We start from the raw sequence: 20,155 nt of genomic DNA, 5'->3' as shown, positions 1-20,155 counted from the left end.
GTGCAAATTGAAGACCACTTATAACGAAATATAATTTATATGTATATTAAATATTTGTTTATTCCTCTCACAAACCATTAGTAGTGAACTATATACCAAGTAAGTTCGTAAGCAGCGAAGCTTGTCTTACTGATTTAGAAATACAGCAGACGTGGGGTGCCTGGGTGGCTCAGTCGTCTAAGCAACTGACTTCAGCTCAGGTCAGGATCTCACGGTTCATGAATTCAAGCCCCACATCTGACTCTGTGCTGACAGCTCAGAGCCTGGAGCCTGCATCAGATTCTGTATCTCCCTGTCTCTTTGCCCTTCCACTGCTCATGCTTTGTCTCTCTCAAAAATAAATAAACATTAAGAAAATTAAAAAAAATAAATATAGCATACCTATAATGAGAGCCTTTACTTAAATACTGTTATATATATATATATATATATATATATATATATATATACATGTACATATACATACACCCCCATTTATATATATATATATATATATATATATATATATATATATATATATATATATATATTACTTTCACTGAGAAGAGAACTCCTTGAGGTAAGACACTATTAATTTCTCTTTTGTATCTACTTATCAATCAAGTGCAAATTCTTTCATATAATGAGTTTCCAATGACTGTAAACATTATATAGTTTGTGTTTTTATATAACCCCTTTCCCTATGATTCTAATACTTAGGACAAACAATTTGCATGATGGTTTACACTATGTGGATAGTAAAATAACTAAACTCCTGGATACTGAATAATTGTTATGATAAAGAAAATTATTATAATTTTCTTTATTTTATTTTAAAATGAAGGACATTTCCTAAGGGAAAAGAAGGGTATTTTCTAGGGGAAAGAACTGCCCATACCACTAAATTATTATTTTTTCTATAAAAATGTATTCCACCCTTTTCCCCGGTGGATGTATTGTAATTTCTCCTGGCTCGAATTGGCAGTGCCCTTTTATTTACTCCTCTTACTTCTCATTTAAATATCACACACTAGACTATCATTCCTGATTTTACTACTTTTTACTGCCTATGGGCTTTTCTTTCAACTCATTTAAAAGGCATTATGCTTTGATAATGGACTGTCTGAAGATGGAACTAAATTATAATTTTTTTAACTTCAATTTAATCAATGCCAGGGGCGACCAAGAGATATAGGGTTTCTCATGAGAAGCTCTACTCTGGTTGAACTCTTTATGTATTGTTCTTTATTAGAAAATGTTCAGAGTGTACATACATAAATATGTATGGATAAATATGTAAATATATTTGCAAAAGGAAGTTTCATTATTATAATTAATTAGCATGAAGACAGTATCTTGGAATCTGTTTGGCTTTATTTATAGGATGAACATGCAAGAGAGAAGCAATTTTTAGCAGTAGGAACACAGACCTCGGGATGTGGCAGATTAGCTTTGAATTTTTGTTCTGCTTTATTCCAGCTTTGTAACCTTGGTGACATTTCTTAACTTCTCTAAGTTACCCATCTGGAAAATGATGATGACAAGCCCTATGACTAAGGTTTGAATTAGATAACATTGTAAATCACTAGCTTTCAAAAACATTAGTATTCCCTTTAGAGAAAAATGAGAGAAGCTTCTGGTTTAAATATAGGTCCTGTTTGGGTGTTCTCTTTTTTCCTCTAGAATACATAACAACCAAAAGGAAATGGCATGTTTGCACTGCAACTTAATCTACTTATGAGTAAGATAAAGGAAAAAAAAATAAAAAAGAAACAGCTCAGGTTCAGTGAAAATTCCTAAACTCATGGTTATAGATCTTCTGGTGAAATTATGATTAATTATGAATGTTATGATGAATTTAGTGAATACCTTCATTTCTGAAGGTATATATACATTGCTTCATAGATTTAGCACAGATTTAAAACAAATATGATGGAAGGACTTCATATTTCTGAAATACATCCAAAGTGAAGTCTTTATTTCTTCTCAAGTCTTGCCTCTTCAGTTTGTCCCCATTCAGTAATGATGACACCATCTATCAAATGGTTGTTCGTGGTGGTTCAGGTCACTTATCTTGGATTAATTTTTGACATTTCTATTTCCCTCACCCTGCCGTATCCAGTCTATTGTTAACTCCTTTGTTCTCGACCTTCAAAATACATCTTGAACATGTCCTTTTCTCTCCATATCCACTATTGTGATAGTACAGGCTATTGCTATCTCTTATTTGATTACATCAGTCTCCTGCATTAGGTATTGGCTGCAATAACAGAAATCCGCCCAAAAATCATTGCTTCAAAAAGTTTGTTGTGTGCCTTTCCTAAAATAAAAGAAATGTAGAATTAAGTAATCCAGAGATGGTATGATGTTTCTATGAAGCTGTTAGAGAACCTAAGTCCTTCGCACTCACCATTTGGTATGATTCTCAAGCTCATGGTCCATGATGACTGCTAGAGCTCCAGTCATCACAAGGAGCACATGGAGGGAAGAAGCAAGAAGGACGTTTCTTCTGTTTAAAGGAAAGAGGGAAAAAATGCATGTGATACATAAGTTTGCATAACTTTGGGCAGAAATTAATCCCATGGCCTACTACTTAAAGAGGTCCTGTAAAATATCTTTGAATCAGTGTGACCAGCTAAAATTTTTATCTGGTTCTTGTCTGCCTCTCTCTGTAACATTGCAGTATACTCCTGGTATGCCTTCAGTTATCTAAGGTTACACTAAACTTTCTCCCACTGCCTGGTCTTAGCACATACCATGTTCTCTGCCTAGAGGGTCCTAACTCCATTCCTCCCCTGGATAACTCCTTATCTTTCAGATTTTCTTCAATATCACTTAAAATTATTTATTTTTGAGGGAGAGAGATATAGACAGAGTGTGAATGGGGTAGGGGAAGAGAGAGAGAGGGAGACACAGAACCGGAAGCAGGCTCCTGTCAGCACAGAGCCCGATGCAGGGCTCAAACCCACGAACAGCGAGATCATGAAATGAGCTTTGCAGTCTGACACTCAACTGACTGAACCACCCACGTGCCCCTAATATCACTTTTTTTGATACATCTTCCTGATAATCCAAACAAATCTGCCTCCTTCCATCAACCCCCTGTTCTTTCTCAGAAGACTCAAATTTTCCCTTCATAACACTAACTACCAATGACATTTATCTATTTTTTCTTGTTTGATTTCTATCTGCTTACTTTATCCACGAGTCTGAAAGTCTTATGAAAGTGAGGACCATATTTCTTTTACCTCAGTGTACAATGCCTGGACATAGTAGACACTCAATCAGCATTAGAAAGGGAAAAAAAGGAAGGAAAGAAGGGAAGGATTAAGGAAAGGAAATGGAAATATAAATTCTTTTGAATACCCAGGGATGCCAATATTCTCATGGAATGATTGGTGGTTTGACATTCATCTTTCTATTAGTCATTTTTCCATTTTTCTTGTCTCAGTTACAGTTCAGAAGAAATACATTCAGTTCAACAAATACCCATTGAGCTAGACTTTATCTCAAATATGCAAACAATCAGAATTGTTCTTAAAATGCTCTGATTTGAAATAATGTTTTAAAATCTATCTTCATCAGATTCAACTTTCCAGGTGAAAATGAAAAAGGTTGAATCCAAAAGTTTTAATTCATGTTTAGACATTGCCTTCCAAGAAAATAGTCTGAATAGCTTTTGCAATCACGTTGGTGAATAAAGACTTTAAGACCTCTCTGCAAGTCCAGGCACAAAAATATAGGGATTAAATTCATGAAGGCCTTATAAAGTGCCCTGTCTGCTGCTGTAATTGTTTGTAAGGATGTAAAAATACATTAAAAGCCTTTTGCCTGTACAATAATGTATATGATTCTACTGAATATAAAATCACATATTTTCCCTAGAAATCAATCTAGTTGGATTAAGTGTCCCTGAATACCTTATGAAAGTTTGTCAATCCTAAACATCTCTTAAACTTGGTTTGTGTTTAATTGTCAATAGCAATATCTTGTTTTGCCTTTCCCTGAATGACACTTTTGCCTTCAGTGTTGAATATAGAAAACTAATTGAAATCAATGTTTATCTTGAATAACATTAGATTATTCTCAGTGCTCTTAGCTATTCTAGTCTGTACTTTGATTAGTTTTATTTAAAGATTTTCTGTCACATGATGTGGGTGTACCATTTGGATTTTCTCTATTTTTTTTCATCATTGATCTGGTTTTACTTGTTATTTTGGTTTCCCTTGTAGGAAATTAAAATTTCCTCTCATTTTACTTTCTACAAGCCATCTTTGAGACTTTAGTACATTTTTTTTAACTTATGCCAAAGAACACTCCATAAACATTGGTGAAACAGTGCACTGCCAATACTTTTAGCTGAGCTGTATTTTATTTTTAATGAAAGGATGTATTAGTATTCATGGGAGAATATTATATATTTTGAGCTCAGTCACATTTCCATTTGGCTGCTTTGTAGAAATAATTTTTTCTTTTTATGGGGAATTTATCAGAGAATTTTAAGAAAGGAAAAAGCTTTTGAAAACCATTACCCTGCCACCAGCAAGTCAATACAGTTTTGAAATAATGGACATCATCATGCATGAAAATTATTTTCATTTAAATAGAAGACAATTCTTCATTGACCACTATAATTACAGGAATGTATACTTAGAAATTCATGTGCCTAAAAATATGGATGCTGTGGTAGGCAGAATAATGGCCTCCCATCTATGTCTACAACCTAATCCCACGACCCTGTGAATATGTCAGGATTGCACTGAATTAGTATATTGTAACAACATACCACAAATTTAGTAGCTCAAAACAATACAACTTTATTATTTTATAGTTTTGGAGGTCAGAGGTATAAAATGGGTCTGTGGGGCTGCATTGTTTCTGAAGGCTCTAGAACAAAATCTGTTTCCTTGTCTTTTTTAGTCTTCTAGAGGCCACATTCTTTGGCTGGTGGCTTCTTCTTCCATTTTCAGAAAAACGGCTTCACATTTCTCTCTTGCTCTCCTCATTATCTCTTTCTCTTCTTTTTCTTCCTTCCTTTATCTCCCTCTCTATTAATTTCCTTCCCTCTACTCCCTATCTTTCTCCATGTCTGTCTCTCTGTCTCTGTCTCTCCCTTTCTCTTTTTTTCTCAGACTCCCATGCCTCCATTTTGTGATGATGCCAGGTCCCCATCTGTATAATCCAGAATAATCTTGTCATTTCAAGGTCCTTCACTTAATTACATTTGCAAAGTTTCCTTTTCCATGTAAGGTAACATAGTCACAAGCTCTGGGAATGAGGACATGGGCATTTGAGGGGGGCGTTATACAGCCTCCCACAACTGCAGATGGAATTAAGATTGTTAATCAACTGACCTTAAAATAGGGAGATCATTCTAGGTAATATAAGTAGGCTCAATGAAATTATCAGGGTCCTCAAAAGTAGAGAGGGAAGTAGAGAGGTCAGAGTAATGCAATGTGAGAAGGATGCAATCTGCTGTTGCTGTCTTTAAAGATAAAGAAAGAATATGGAAAAGACAGACCTCCCATAAAAATGGTATAAAGACAGCATTGATGGCATACATACATTTTAACCCAGTGAGACCCATGTGAAGCTTCTGAACTACAAAACTATAAGATAATGACTTTTTGTTGTCTTAAGATACTAAATCTGTGGTAATATGAGGCCATTGGCCAACAGCTATGTTGGATGAGTGCCGTATCTTAGCCACGCCTTCAGATGACTCCAGCATTAGGCAAAATTTTGATTGCACCCTCATTAGATCTTAAGCCAGAACCACCGAGTTAAATTAACCCCAGATTCCTGAACCTCATAAATTGTGTAATATAACCAATGTTTATTCGTGTAAGTCGCTAAATTCTTGACTCATTGCATAGTAGATAAGTAATATAAAAACTGATGTAAGTCTGGCTTATAGTAAGAATTACATAAATGACTGGTATTGATATAGTTCTCTTTTTTAAACATTTACTTATTTTCGAGAAACACAGAGTGCGAGTAGGGGAGGGGCAGAGAGAGAGGGAGACACAGAATCCAAAGCAGGCTCCACGCTCTGAGCTGTCAGCACAGAGCCTGACCCGGGGCTTGAATTCATGAACCATGAGATCATGACCTGAGCCGAAGTTGGCCGATTAACCAACTGAGACACCCAGGTGCCCGATTGATATACTTCTCTAAAGGGCAAATTAATATATATGTGTCTTATCTCATCTACCTGTTCTTAAGGGAATTCCCCAAATCAGGAGAGATGGATAGTCCAATGAAGTTACTCTAGAATGGTGAGCCTTCCTGCTCGTTAATGTCTCTGGTATTTCCTTAGGGCTCTGCTCCTGTCTGCTTCTTAGAAGTGTCAGGATCACACTCCTAGTCCCAGACCTCTGCCTGCAGAGTTAGATTATGATTGTTTTGGTTTAGCTCGCCAGAAAGTGGACAGATGAGGCCAACAGAAAGCTGCATGAAGAAACTTACAATTAACAAGCGAGAAGGGTAAAGTGTGCGTCTGTACACATGCGCGCATGTGTATAGTGAGTGAGTGCGGTAAGGCTTCAACATTTTGTTGAAGAATTGGATTACTTAATTGGTACTCAGGGCAAAAAATTTTTGAGAATCTTTTAATTAAATAGGAGAACAAGTTTAGATCCAAACGAAATTTACTGAATGTCTAATTGCGGTGAAATCTATTTAAAAAATTCTTCGTGGTTGATTTGCTGCGTAAGTAGCTTTTGATGAGCTAGGTTTCTAAGGAACCAATATTTAATAAATATTATGGGCCTAAAGTATTTGTCTATTCTTGGTTTAGAGCAAATTAGGATTAAATTGGAAAGTACTGATAGACTTGTTTATTTATTTTTCATTTCCATAATGCTGCTTGCTCCTAAAAGTCTCAAGTTATTTGGTGCCCAATGAACACAAGATTGATTTCACTCCTTTAAAATTTCAACTCCCTGGTCAATTTGACCAGATTATGCTGCCGTCCTATTTGCATTCCTATTATATTTTTTAAGAAATACCTGAAACTTTCCAAGTCCTCTCATGTAATTAGCAAGCGTAGCTTGATGTCATGAATGAAGTTAAGTTCTTTATTCTTTATACATGTACACACGCAAGCATAAATCCCTTTCAACTAAGTAAACCTCCAATTCTGCTATATCATTATGTAGTGACTTTGAGAAAAGAATTGAATGAAAGAGAACAGTGTTTAACCAGAAAAAAAGTGAACAACATGGGGGATTTATTAGCCCTGGAATCTCCATCAGTAAGTGAAATAAAGATGCATTCTACATATTTCCAAACTTGAGGTCTTACAGCAGCATTTTCTGCTTCTATACTTATTTTTACAAATTTATTCCAGGGGTGCTTGGGTGGCTTAGTCAGTTAAGCTTCCGACATCGGCTCAGGTCATAATCTTGCAGTTTGTGGGTTCAAGCCCTATGTCAGGCTCTCTGCTGTCAGCTTGGAGTGCTTTGGATCTTCTGTCTCCCTCTCTCTTGGCCCCTCCCCCCCAAATAAATAAATGTTAAAAAAATTTTTAAAAATATTCTACATTTTTATTTTGTTTAGCTGAAATTCACATAACAAAATTAACTGTTTTAAAATGAACAACAATTCAGTGACATTTAGTAGATTCACAATGGGTTGTAAACACCACTTCCATCCAGTTGAAAAACATTTTTCTCATTCCAAAAGGAAACCCATTCCCATTAAGCATCACTCCCATTTCCACCTCCCCTCAAATACTGACATCTCTTTCAGTCTGCATTCTGAATCTATGGATTTATTTGTTCTGGCTATTTCAAGTAAATGGATTCATACAATATATGAATTTTTGCATCTATATTTAGTGTAACATTTTCACAGTTTGTCTGCATTGTAACACATATCAGTACCTCATTTCTCTTGTGGCTGAATTGTATTCCATTGTATGAATATATCACATTTTGTTAATCCATCCAATGAATGATGAATTTGGGCTGTTTCCATCTTATGACTTTTGTGAATGATGCTTCAATAAATGTATGAGTATATGTATTTGTTGGAGTGCCAGTTTTCTATTCCTTTGCATATACCCTTAGGAGTGGAATTGTTGGGTTATATGATAATTTTACGCTTAAATTTTGAGAAGTTATCAAACTACTGCACCATTTTATGCTCCCATCAGCAATCTACGAGAATTCCAGTTTCTTCATATCATTGCGAAAACATTATTTTCCTTTTTTTTGAAATAGTAATCATTGTAGTGGGTATGATGTTGTACTTACTGTAATTTTGATTTTCATTTTTCTGATGATCAATGCAGTTGAGCATCTTTTCATATGCTTGTTGGCCATTTGCGTATCTTCTTTGGAGAAATGTTTATTCAAGTCCTTTGCCAATATTCTAAATTGGGTTGTCTTTTTGTTGATGAGTTGTGAGAGTTCTTTATATATTCTGGATACAAGGCCTTTATTAGATATTATTTGTAAATATTTCCTCTCATTCTATAAATTGTCTTTTCATTTTTGGATAGTCAAATGTACTTTGATGCACAAAAGTTTTTAATTTGGATGAAGTGCAATTCATCTATTTTTTCTTTTGTTGCATGTGTTTTTGGTGTCATATCTAAGACTCCACTGCCAATCCAAGGTCATGAAGATTTACCTCTATGTTTTCTTCTAAGGGTTTTATAGCTTTACATCTTATACTTAGGCTGTTGATCCATTTTAGGGTAATTTTTGTATATAGTGTGAGATGGGGTCCACCTTCATTCTTTTGCATTTAGATATACAATTGTCCCAGCACCATTTGCTGAAGAGACTATTCTTTCCTCTTTGAATGGTCTTGGCATCTTTTTTGAAAATCACTTGGCCTTAAATATATAACTTTCCTATGGATTCTCAATTCTATTTCATTATCTGTATTCCATTATCTGTCAATACTTATGCAAGTAGACACTTTTATGATTACTGCAGCTTTGTAGTAAGTTTTGAAACCAAGAAATGTGAGTCCTCCAACTCTCTATTTCTTTTTCAATATTGGTTTGGATATTTGGGGTCTTTTGCAGTTCTTGACCTTCCCTCCTTATACTTGTGAGGATTCAGAAAAGCAGTATTCCAAACACAAGAGTAGGCTCTCAACATATATCACTTCTGTTCTCTCTTTTCTGCTGTCCTTTAGTTATACATTTGTGTCAGCTTAAATCCAATATGCTAATTTGAAAGCTTCCCAATCAGAAAACACTTTTCCCCTGTATATAGATAGACCAGCTTTGAGTGGTGAATTTTCATTTTGTGCTGTGGCATATTAGCATATAGTATATACATTCTAGCTCGGAAAGCATTACATATGAAAGATTTCTCATGGCACATGCTACTTCTGCTATTGGTTATTTCACAGACAAGTCTCAATTCCCTTCTTCCTTCCTGGAAACCCTAAAATATATCATGGAAGTGAAAAAGGAAACTGGAACTGATTTCAATTATCTAGTTAGTGAAACTAAAATAAATAGAAATATTAAACCAGCACCTTTTATTAGTGGGCTCTGCCAGAGTCTTCACTAGGTGAAAGCATGTCAGTCAATATTTTGGGCCTTTATTATACTCTATCCTAGGCACCAACGCATTAGAAACTTTAGTAAATATTAATGCCTTAAGTCTCCATTATCATTACATAAATTATTGAGCTACTATAATTTTATTAACCCATGATTCTTATTGTTTGTGTCTTCTAATAAATCCTTGGAGTAAGTAGTTAGGCTGGTGAGGTATCCCTAAAGTTGATTAGAACTCCGAAATAAAAATTGTGTGTTTTATTTAATAATACCATTTGGGCACTTTTTATTAGTCTGCAAAAATAAGCCTGAGTAAATGCCCTTTAACTTGGCCTTTCTTATAAGGGTTTGTGAAAGTATTGAATACACAGTTTGTACATTAACTGCAGGACATATTCTACAGCACATACCTTGATCATCCTTCAAAACCAAATTTAGTTGGTGCAAAATTTTCCATAATATACTATCATTGAAATAATAGTACAGTAAATGAAATATCTTAAAATGTTTTTGTCAGGACTAGAACTCATATTGAAAATGGGATATATCTTTTCTAAGATATACAAATCAATTCAATGGTAATTTTGGTTAAGTTATTTACACCATCAGAAGAAGAGGGCTTATCAGTAGTTGTAATTTATTCATGTATTGGCACATAATATTCTATTCCACAATCATCTATAGAAGGATCTCAATTTATTTACATTTATGTTTATTCAATTTTTGCATTAATAATGTTACTCTGAGAATATCCACTAAATAATTATATCTATAAAATATTTATATGCGAAATAAATGGAGAATACACAGTGACATAGAGTCATTTATTTAAAACACATAGATCTGATGCTGGATAAGTGTATGCATAGGGTAGTTGAAAAATTTGCCTTTATTCAGTCATATCCTGTTTGGAAACAGGCAATACCTTCGAGTCAATTCTGAAGCATACTGATTTTTAAGGGTCAATGTAGTGTGTATGTTGTTATTTTATATGTCCGTCATGTGCTAAATACACAAATGATCCTAAAGATTAGGTTAGAATTCACTAAAAAAAAAAAATCGTTTTAAAGCTACATTAACACTTTTATTTCTGTTAGAATATATTTTTAGGCATTTGCTGAGAGTTTACCTGGGAAAATACAATTATAAATCTTTTTGATAATAACTAAAAGTAAAAGTTAGCTTACCATATTTATAATGACCTGGATATCCCGAGACATTGTATAATAAAATCAGCCCTCGGACAGATCTCCATACTATCTTCTTAGTGCACCTTTAATCATGGAAGAAAAAAAAAACCTGTCGATGGATAATGTAATTTCTGTTACTGAACATAGCAAGAGTTACTGCATCTTTCTGATTCGTGAAATCGCGTTTGTACATGTCCCTCTCAACGTCATAGGCTTTTAATCTCTTGACATGCTACAATGAAGATGCAGTTGTAATTATTGCACAATAATTTTTCTAATTTATATTCACTCCAAAATATTTACAATTTATTAGCTGTGGTTAGCATCTTATCTATCTTCCGTTTTTATAGTAGTTCCTGGCTACCTCTCTTAAGATTGGTGGCACGTTTCCCTTCATGTCTCTGTACAAACCAGGTGCAGAATGCACAACTTCCTTGAACTATGAAACGTCCTATCCACACTCATCTAAAATGACAAGTACCCTCTACACATATCCTTAATTCTAAATTTTAACTTCTTTGAAAATATGAACCAGAAGAGATCATTTGAGAAGCACATACATACAGAGTGATGACAATCCTTTGTGGTCCCCCTAACACTTAAAATTAAATCTGAGTTATTTTCCAACCATCAAATCTTAGGTATTTTGTCCCCTTCCATCCCTCACCTTTAATATTTTTCTTTTCTCACCCAGAACATTGCAGTCACATAGACTCCAGTCAGTTCTGAGGACAGGCAAATTGTTTTTAGTCACATGGCTTTTGCATGGGCAAATTCATCTGCCTGGAATGCTTTTCTCTGTTCATTTTACACAGATAGATTCTTCTTTTCCATTAGGTTTTTTGTTAAATGTCAACTCCTTAGCAAGACTGCAAGTCTACCTTGCAAAAAAAAAAAAAAAAAAGGTCTTTCCTTGCATTATATTTTTTAACTCCTTGCTTGGTCCCCTCTTGGGCTTTACTGCAGTCAGCAATTAGCAATTACCAGTTCTCTTGTGCATTTAGTTTTATTTTTCTTTCCCCTTAGAAAATAATCTTTCTGATAGGCTAGCTCTTTTTGATATTCAATAAACACTTATTGAATGCATATATACATAAATAAACTAAATATTTAATGTACAAAAAGGTAGGCTATAGCAGTGCAATCTGGATCTAAATGGTGCTGAGTGGACTCTAATTTTAATCTCAACTTTAGCATGAACTAGTTATAAGCTTTGAACATTTTTTTTCTTGCAATGAGAATTTTTAAGATCTATCCCTTAGTAACTTTTAAATATATAATATAGCATTATTAACTACAGTATCAGGCTGTACGTTACATCCCAGGACTTACTTATTTTATCATTGCAAGTTTGTACCTTTTGACTACCTTCATGCATCTCACCCATCCCTCTATCAGAAGATAATTTATACACCTAGAGAAAAAACATTATTGGGACACAGACTCTTTTAAGGTGTTAGGTTTTTACATAGGAAAGCTCTTGATTAAAAAAATTCCTAAAGAAATGTGATGTTTTTTTCCTACTGTCAGAAAACAAAATTATCAGCGTCATGAAATTTGATATCACAAAGTCATCACAGCTTATGTCATGAACTTTTAACAGTCCTATCACATTTGTTAGACACATATTCCCTTACCATGGCCCCATGGTAACATACACTCAGTCTCTGGGTGGGATGAACATGGATGGCGCCAAGGAGATTGTATTTGTTACTTCTGGGTCACTGAACTTCTCCGTCTCCGCCTTCATTTCCATACCTACAAAGAGAGAAACCAATACTCATACCATGTTTTCCAGAGTGCTTCTGTGAAGGCAAAGTGAGATAATGGATGTGAAGTCACATTGATATTTTAAAAATTATATAAGTGAAAGATATTCTCCCAACCTTATCTTGAAAAATAATGAAAAGATTTGAATACAATAGGAGAACTTGGAAAAGTTTTAGCATGCTTTATTTGTAGGGAAATTAGCCCCCATTCTTCTACACTGAAAACAGTGGAGGAGAGGCAAATTGAAAAACGAATGTGTCTGAAAAAAGACGGTGGAAAGATTGTTTTGTAACACTTGAAGCATGCAAGCTGCATTTTCAGGCTCCATTATTAAGGATGGGCACTGCTTCCAGTGTTGGTGATACCTGCAGGGTTTAAGTCTCCTTTAAATAGAGGTGGGATAGATACAAAGTAGCTCAGCCACAGCACCTGGTGAAACGCGCTGTCACATCTAAAATAAGGAGAAAGGGGGAAATTAGAGCAACCGTGGTTACCTATTTTCTGGGCTCTTCCTTCTTCCACTGTTTTCCCAATTCTTTCACAAACTCTAGTTAACTGATTATATCGCTTTTTAGTTTTAAAATTCAGGACCCTCCCAGAACCTTTCCTATAGATAGGGATTAGGGGAGGCGGGATGGATGGGAAGGAAACCAGGACTAAGTCAATACGCTAATGATTGTACACTGGAAGCATGTTGCTGTACAATATCGCCCCAGAGCCGCTTTGTTTATCAATGAACATCCTGCTGCGTCTCCGAGATGTAGGTCAGGCTCATTGGAAATATCAGCCGCCGATCACAAGCAGTCTTCATGATATTTCCAGACCCGGTGCGCTGCTGATTCTTGCACACTGGAGTGCGTCTGAGCTGCACGATGGAGAGGGGGACACCTGTACCTTAGGGACGCAGGTGAAGTCCCGTCTACCTGATACTTTCCCTGGTGCTTTCTCATTCTCTCAGCCGCTCAGTCTTCATCTCCATCTCCCTTGCTGTCTTGGACCCGAGCTTCTCTGCTAACGGGTGTTTTTCCCGCTCTCTCCTTTCACCGCACCTCAGCCGAAGACGGAGTGCTCCACACAACTGGGCATGCCTAATAACCAGGGAAAGCTTGGGCTGCAAGAAAGCTTTTGCACCTTCTGCGCTCCCCTCCCCTCTGCAGCTGCCTCCTGCCAGTCAGGCGATCCGACGTGCTGCGCGGCCCAATGAGAGTTCGCAGCTTTCGCGGGGGCCCGGCCTCTCGATGCGCCGCCACCAATGAATGGTTGGAGGAGGTGGGGCGCTCCCTGTTCCCGCCTCTCCAGTTAAGGCCGCTGGTGTGAGCCGGGGCTCGGCGCGAGCCAGGGACGACGGAAGGGACGGGCAGGTGTGGGCGCGGGGCCGCTCAGCCCGACGGCGGGAGTCGCAGCCACTCGGTGCATGGGCCAGTGAGGACGCGCGGAGATCCCCGCGCCGCGGCGAAGGCGGAGCAGCGCGGGAGCAAGGCGCTGCCCGGCGACCCTGCGTCCGAGCGAGCGGAACCTTGCGCTTCGCCCGGGGACGGTCCGAAGTCCGCGCTATGGAAGAGGAGAAATATTTGCCTGAGCTGATGGCAGAGAAAGATAGCCTGGATCCATCTTTTGTGCATGCATCGCGCCTTTTGGCGGAAGGTAGGACTTGCTCTCACAGATGGGCACAAATCACTGGCCGCCTATCTCACCCGCGGCTTGGTTAGGGGAGTGAAGTTGGGGAGGGACGCCTGTCTCCTTCGCCGAAACTGTCCCCCTGAAGATGCTCGCTTCGGAGCTCGGGCGGACGGAGCCCATTCTTGGGGCGGGCAGCAGTGCTCCTTCTCTACGTCTTAATTTGGGGAAGACCAAACCTACGAGATATAATGGCAGTGGTGATGTGACCTGTTAGGATCATTGATGGAGAAACCGTAAAGTGTAGCGCGGTCAACAGGGATATTTTCACTTTGCAGAGGAAAAGGAAATCAGTTTGGAAGTAAATGGTGATGAGTGTAGTGTTCTAAAAGCTTCTTCGCTACAAATCAGCATTTATTTTTTTATTTTATTTTATATTTTATTTTTTGCTGCATTTGGGAAATGATTTTGATACCCTTTATCTAATTACAGCCTTTCCTATGGAAAGACTTAGAATTAACCTAGATGAAACTATGCATGTTCGTCAATGTTAGTGAATGTGGCAAAGGCTAAAGTGCTTTTCAATTTATTTGAAGTGTGATGATTGGGTACTCTGTGAGATACTGGCCCCTGGGAACACTCCACAATTGATCAACTGTTTTACCAAGTGTGCATTTTCTTTTGTGTACCTGTAATGTTAAAGGAGATTTCATTCCCAGAGGCACATGTATGTCTTGTCTTTTGTGTTGCTTTGAAAGGTTGTTTAAACAGACACACACACACACACACACACACACACACACACACACACACACACAAACTTATGTATGACAGAAATATTAGCCCAATTACTCCATTCATCTTGAGAGAATGCCATCTATCTGCTAAAGATACAATATCTGTAACAATCTATACATGCCTTTTTAAAAACAACTCGTTTTTTTTTTATTTTTTGATGAATGCTTCATTAATAATGAATTGCTTCATCATCAAATTGACTACAATGCAGTTTTGTAGCTTAGGTTGTTATGGACTTACCTATAGCAAAACTAAAAGTGACAACTTCCTCTTCCTTTCCCTTCTTCATTAAATGAAATGTTTTCTTTTTTGAGACTTAGTTGTACATGGAAGGAAAAATTGTAATCCTCCATGTATGATTCAAATAGCCATTAGGTTTGTTTAAATATTTTATTGATGGAGTATTATTTATAACAACAGTAAAGTTCAAGGTATTTTTTCCTTTTTGCATACTAAACAATTAAGGAAGATTTGCTATCAAAATCTTGAACATGTGAAATAGCTAAACTGCTTCTCAAGGAACAAGTTAGTTTTTTAGAGGATTTGGAAAGGTAAAAAGCAATGATACTTGGTTACTGAATGAAAAAACTAGAAATTCAGATGAAAAGTTAAGTCAATTTAAAAATTAAACTCTCACTCTACTTTATTAAAAATAAAGATGACTGCATAAAAATGATAAGAATATTGAAAATTAATGAGTTAATAAATGCTTAAGTTAAGATTGTTCAAAATGATTAAAAATGCAATTAAGCCTTCTCAAATCATGTATTTCGGTATATCTTCCAGAAATGTCTTTATTAAGCTGATAACGTCTTTAAAATGGAAAAAAAAGTTTGGAATTGATCATTTTCTCTGACCTGCTAATTGGAGTTCTCTTTGGGACAGCAGGCTCAATGATTAATTCATAAGTCATTGATGAGAGTTAGTGGAGTTAGTGTACATCTCAAAACTGCCAAACTAAAAAAATGCATATAAGAAACTCTTAGTAGAGTGCATGAGTGTTTCTGTGGCTGGTGAAACAGTCAGAAAAGGCTATGCCCTTGATTCCTTAGCATTTTATCTTTCCCAGGAACTTGATTTCTTGATATTTAGAAACATGTTCCAGCGTCCTTGTAATTTAATTTTTTCCCAGCAGGGGGAAGCATGTCCTGCTTTTGTAAAGAATTAGGAGGAAAAAGCTCTTAAATAGAAAAATATCTAAGTAAGAAACAAAGGGAGGTGTTCAAATTTCAGAGAAATCACAATGAGGAAAAGAGAATGGAGGAAGTGATGATTATAATCTCGGAGTATATAAAGAGCTATGCAAAAAAGATGCATAAGGTTTATATTAATTCTTTATTTGTACCTCAAGTTTTTTAAATGTACTTATTGAAGAGTAAAAGGTGAGTGTCCTTTGGAATCTCTAATAAATCTTAATGTACACTTTACATTATGGATCCTTTATTGTTTTATCCAGGGCCATTTGCCAAGATTTCCAGGTTTTGTTTCAGATCTCTATAGGAGAATATGTTGAGATGATTTTATTTCTCTTACCTGGAAATGCACTGATTGAAGGCAGTGGCTATAAATAAACCTGACATAGATATTCATTTGGAGAGAAGGTGCACACTGAAGTACATTTCAGTCAGTACTGTGCAGACAGTCTCAAGACTGAGTGAGCAATAAAAATGATCCAGATGATTCAGTTCTTCGGAATGATTTTCTGGAAGCTAATATATATAAGGTCAGTGATGTAAACCAATGAGCTTTCACAGTGATTTATTTTTCATTTTTGATTGGTGATAAATGCAAATCAGTGCTCATTTGCAACTACTTCATAAGGCCATGGGGTTAAAAGTAGTAGTTTGTTAATTATTTTAATTATTTTGATTGTAGTTCATTTTATTTCACTTGTTTCTGCTATGTGTTTTCAGTAGAAAGCTAATGGAAGAGCCCATACGTTTTATGTATTTGATTGTTACTTAGAAAAGATCTTGAATAATATGGTTTGAAGAGTGCTTATAATATGTTTGACTAATTAATATAACTTTCCTTCTGTGATTATAATATTGTTTAATTATCCATTTGTTATGGAAGGTGCTTTCGAATATGATAAAACAGCAAACTCAGCATGATCCTTAAAGTTCCACTCAGCCTCTGAATTTGCTTGCCACATGAAATTAGATGAGGTTATTTCTATCTAACCTGCTTCTGGAAAGTGCACTAAACTGTGAATCCAGATACCTGGATTTTAATTCCACTTTTGCCTAAACTGAATGTTGATAAACTTCCCTTCCTCCAGGCCCAATTTCTTTGTCTCTGAAATTAAGGAATTGGACTAGATGATGTATAGGTTTCTTTGTAGTCACAGACTTCATTAGAATTACAAAGTTCTCTGGTTTGCAAGATTTCCTAACCTGTATTTTTCACAGATATTGGTAGATTCATCATTGTTTTGGTTGACTCATCAAATGAGGAAGTCAAATATTGCCAAATATCCCAACAGTTAAAATGTTTTTTTTTTTTTTTTAAGAACACTAGGTGGTATTTTTAAATTTGGGTGAAAAGCTTGACCTTCCATCTAGGATTGGCTTTCATGTTTGTAGATATGGAATGAACCTTTAAAACCATGAGAGAAACTGGGAATATTTATCACAAATGCTAACTTGCAGTGACTTAACTACACGTACATTCTCAGTAAGGATCATTATTTAATTTAAATTGTATTCCTCAAAATATTTTCCACAGATCATGGAGAGTTCTTAAATTCAGGAAAGGTATTGATGTAATGTCTAAAACTAGCTTCTGTTAAAAAAAATATTCATGTGACTTTCCTTTTGATTAATGTAACCCCTTTTTTCTCCTAATACATTTGGGATAATCTGGCTTATGTTTGTTAAATAAAAAACAAAAATTGGCAAAAAAAATGACAAGATAGTTTTGATTTTCAATTAAAACACATTTATGAGATTGTGGAAAAATTCTGCTTTAACAGGCAAAACCCTTGGGACAAAGTGTTGACACTTTTGTCTATGGTGAAATGTAAGGTATGTCATTTACCTCCTTTCTGAGTCTCAGTTTCTTCATCTGTAAAACAGAAAAAGTAATATCTACCACCCATGAGTGTTTTAAGGTTAAAACAATTCTGTTTGTAATAATATAAACCATATTTTATACAAACGTAAATAGAACTTTTTATACAAAAATAACAGAAACAGAAATTATACAAATATGAGATGATACTTTTAAGATTTTCCTTAACATTTTAATGGCATTGCAGACTTGACCTCAACTTGAAGCTTGACTTTGTAAGAAAATAAGCACTGCCTTTACTCTCTGAATCACTGCTAAGTGAAATTTGAACTCGGAGACCAAATTATAAAACAAATTATCTTATGAAAAATTATTCCAGTGAGGGTTTTTAAAATATCATGTTCCTTCAGTCACTGGTCACTTATTCATTGCTTTACTTGAGCTTGATTAGCCCTTGTCCTGTGTGTTTCTAGGGTAATTCCAAACCTTCCCAGGCCTTGCCATAAACCCACACATCCTTCACTCTTGGCAGCTGATTTCGTCCTCTGTTTTAGTAGGAAATGGATGTATCTCTTCTGATGTTTTTCAACCTCCTATCACCTAAAAATTTCTATAATCCTCCTTACTGTCTTCCATTCCCAGAAGGTGAAATGTTTCTTTTTTGTTCTAGGGTGACTCATGTACACCAGTATCCTTAGTCCTAAGGCTCATCATGTCTTCAAGACTTGTTCTACAGTTATATCCCTTCTTCAGTATCTCCACTTTCTTCCTCCCTATCCACTCTTGTATTGTAGCAGCCTGTAGGCATGATCCAATCTGAATAACTTAAAAAAAAAATAGTTTCAGTTTACCTCTTCAAAACCCTTCATTCTGGCTTCTGTCCTCATTCATCATTGTCCTAAAACCAGTGACCCTGGAGACAGAATCATCTCCTAATTGCCAAATCCAATAAAAGTTTTCTGACTTCTTATAAGGTCTCTTGGCTGTTTCCACTGCTGGTCTTTTTCCAACTTCTTGGTGTTTGCCTTAGCTTCCACGCACTATAGTACTGTTGGTTTTACTCTTCTGTTAGCTCAGCGTCCTTTATCCCTTTTCTCCCCTTCCCAGCTGTGCTGCCAGAGTGATTCACTCAAAATCAAAGTTTGACCGTGTCACACTTTTTAATTATATTCTCTTTTACCAGGCTTCCTCTAACGCCATGCCAGCAGAGGGAGAGGGGGCATCATCTTTATACTTGGAGGCAGAGGTGAAAGTCCAGGCTCCCCACTAGGCATTCATTGATACCATCTGGCCAGGAAAGGGAGGAACATCTTGTCCCTGCTTCTTTTGTGGTCTCCAGGGACACCAGTAGTAGGGGGAAGGCTTCATTCCTGCAGGAGCATGATGAAAATTCCAGCAGAATGAGACCTCTCATACCACCCTGGTGGAGGGAGAAGGGCCTTGTTAACTGTTCATGAGTGAGTAAGTTCAGGATTTCCCTGTGGCCTCTGTTGCCACTGCAGGAGGCATCCTTACCGTGGGTGGAAATGAAGTCCCTAGTCCCCATCTAGTCTTTTCTGATTCCAGCCACAGGGGAAAACATATCCCTTTTTTTTTAATTTTTTTAAAATTTTTAAATTTATTTTTTGAGACAGAGAAAGAGCATGAGCAGGGGAGGGGCAGAGAGAGAGGGAGACACAGAATCTGAAGCAGGCTCTAGGCTCTGAGCTGTCAGCACAGAGCCCGATGCAGGGCTCGAACTCACAGACGGTGAGATCATGACCTGAGCTGAAGTCGGACGCTTAACTGACTGAGCCACCCAGGCACCCGAAAACATATCTCTTTACAGCTGGATGAGGCTGGGTCTAGGCTTCCTGTTTAAACTTTCCTGACAGAGGTGAACATGAGACACTGTTTGTTTGTTTTCTTTCTGTATTTTTTGGCTAGAGAAAGATGTTTGTCTAAAAGTTTTCTTTCCTGCTAGTTGCTCTCTTTCTAGTCCTTTGGCTAGCAGGCTTTTCTTGAGGGTTTTTTTTTTTTTCTTTTTGTCTGCTCCTATTGACTTTTCTAGTTTGCCAGCTTCTCTAGTATCTACTTTGGTGCATATAAGGCACAAAAAAACCCTACAGAAACTACTCCTATCTTATCCCTCGGTCTTGTGGTACCTAGACAGCCTACTTTCTTTTTTTCCTCCTTTTGTTACTGATCCCTGAAGTCAGATTTGTGTGTCTGATCTCAGTAAAACAACCTCTGAGTCACCTGGTTAAATTAGACAAAGTTTTTC

General features: G+C 36.5%; 1 protein-coding gene and 1 long non-coding RNA gene across 17 annotated transcripts in view; one reads left to right on the top strand and one right to left on the bottom strand.

The window, feature by feature from the left end:
- Nucleotides 1-1,333: 1,333 nt before the first annotated feature.
- Nucleotides 1,334-13,585, bottom strand: LOC111560473. The gene is made up of 5 exons (XR_006597871.1): nucleotides 13,389-13,585; nucleotides 12,333-12,453; nucleotides 10,693-10,778; nucleotides 2,390-2,488; nucleotides 1,334-2,299 (listed from the first exon to the last, which is right to left on the bottom strand). It is a non-coding gene; the product is annotated as an uncharacterized LOC111560473 (long non-coding RNA).
- A 154-nt stretch (nucleotides 13,586-13,739) lies between these two features.
- Nucleotides 13,740-20,155, top strand: part of KHDRBS2 (KH RNA binding domain containing, signal transduction associated 2) — a 610,124-nt gene continuing 603,708 nt past the window's right edge. For 6 of the 16 annotated variants that reach the window (XM_019830780.3, XR_006597860.1, XR_006597858.1 and 3 more), the window contains exon 1: nucleotides 13,747-14,109. In XM_019830780.3, coding sequence (XP_019686339.1) covers nucleotides 14,019-14,109 — 91 coding nt within the window. In that variant the 5' untranslated portion in view covers nucleotides 13,747-14,018. Of the gene's footprint in view, nucleotides 14,110-20,155 lie in introns of all 16 variants that reach the window. The other 10 variants (XM_045057696.1, XR_006597866.1, XR_006597865.1 and 7 more) reach the window with 5 other exon arrangements.

The sequence above is a fragment of the Felis catus genome, chromosome B2 (genome assembly GCF_018350175.1).
Source record: "Felis catus isolate Fca126 chromosome B2, F.catus_Fca126_mat1.0, whole genome shotgun sequence".
NCBI classification, from domain to species: domain Eukaryota; kingdom Metazoa; phylum Chordata; class Mammalia; order Carnivora; family Felidae; genus Felis; species Felis catus.
This window is presented reverse-complemented; position numbering and strand designations above follow the sequence as displayed.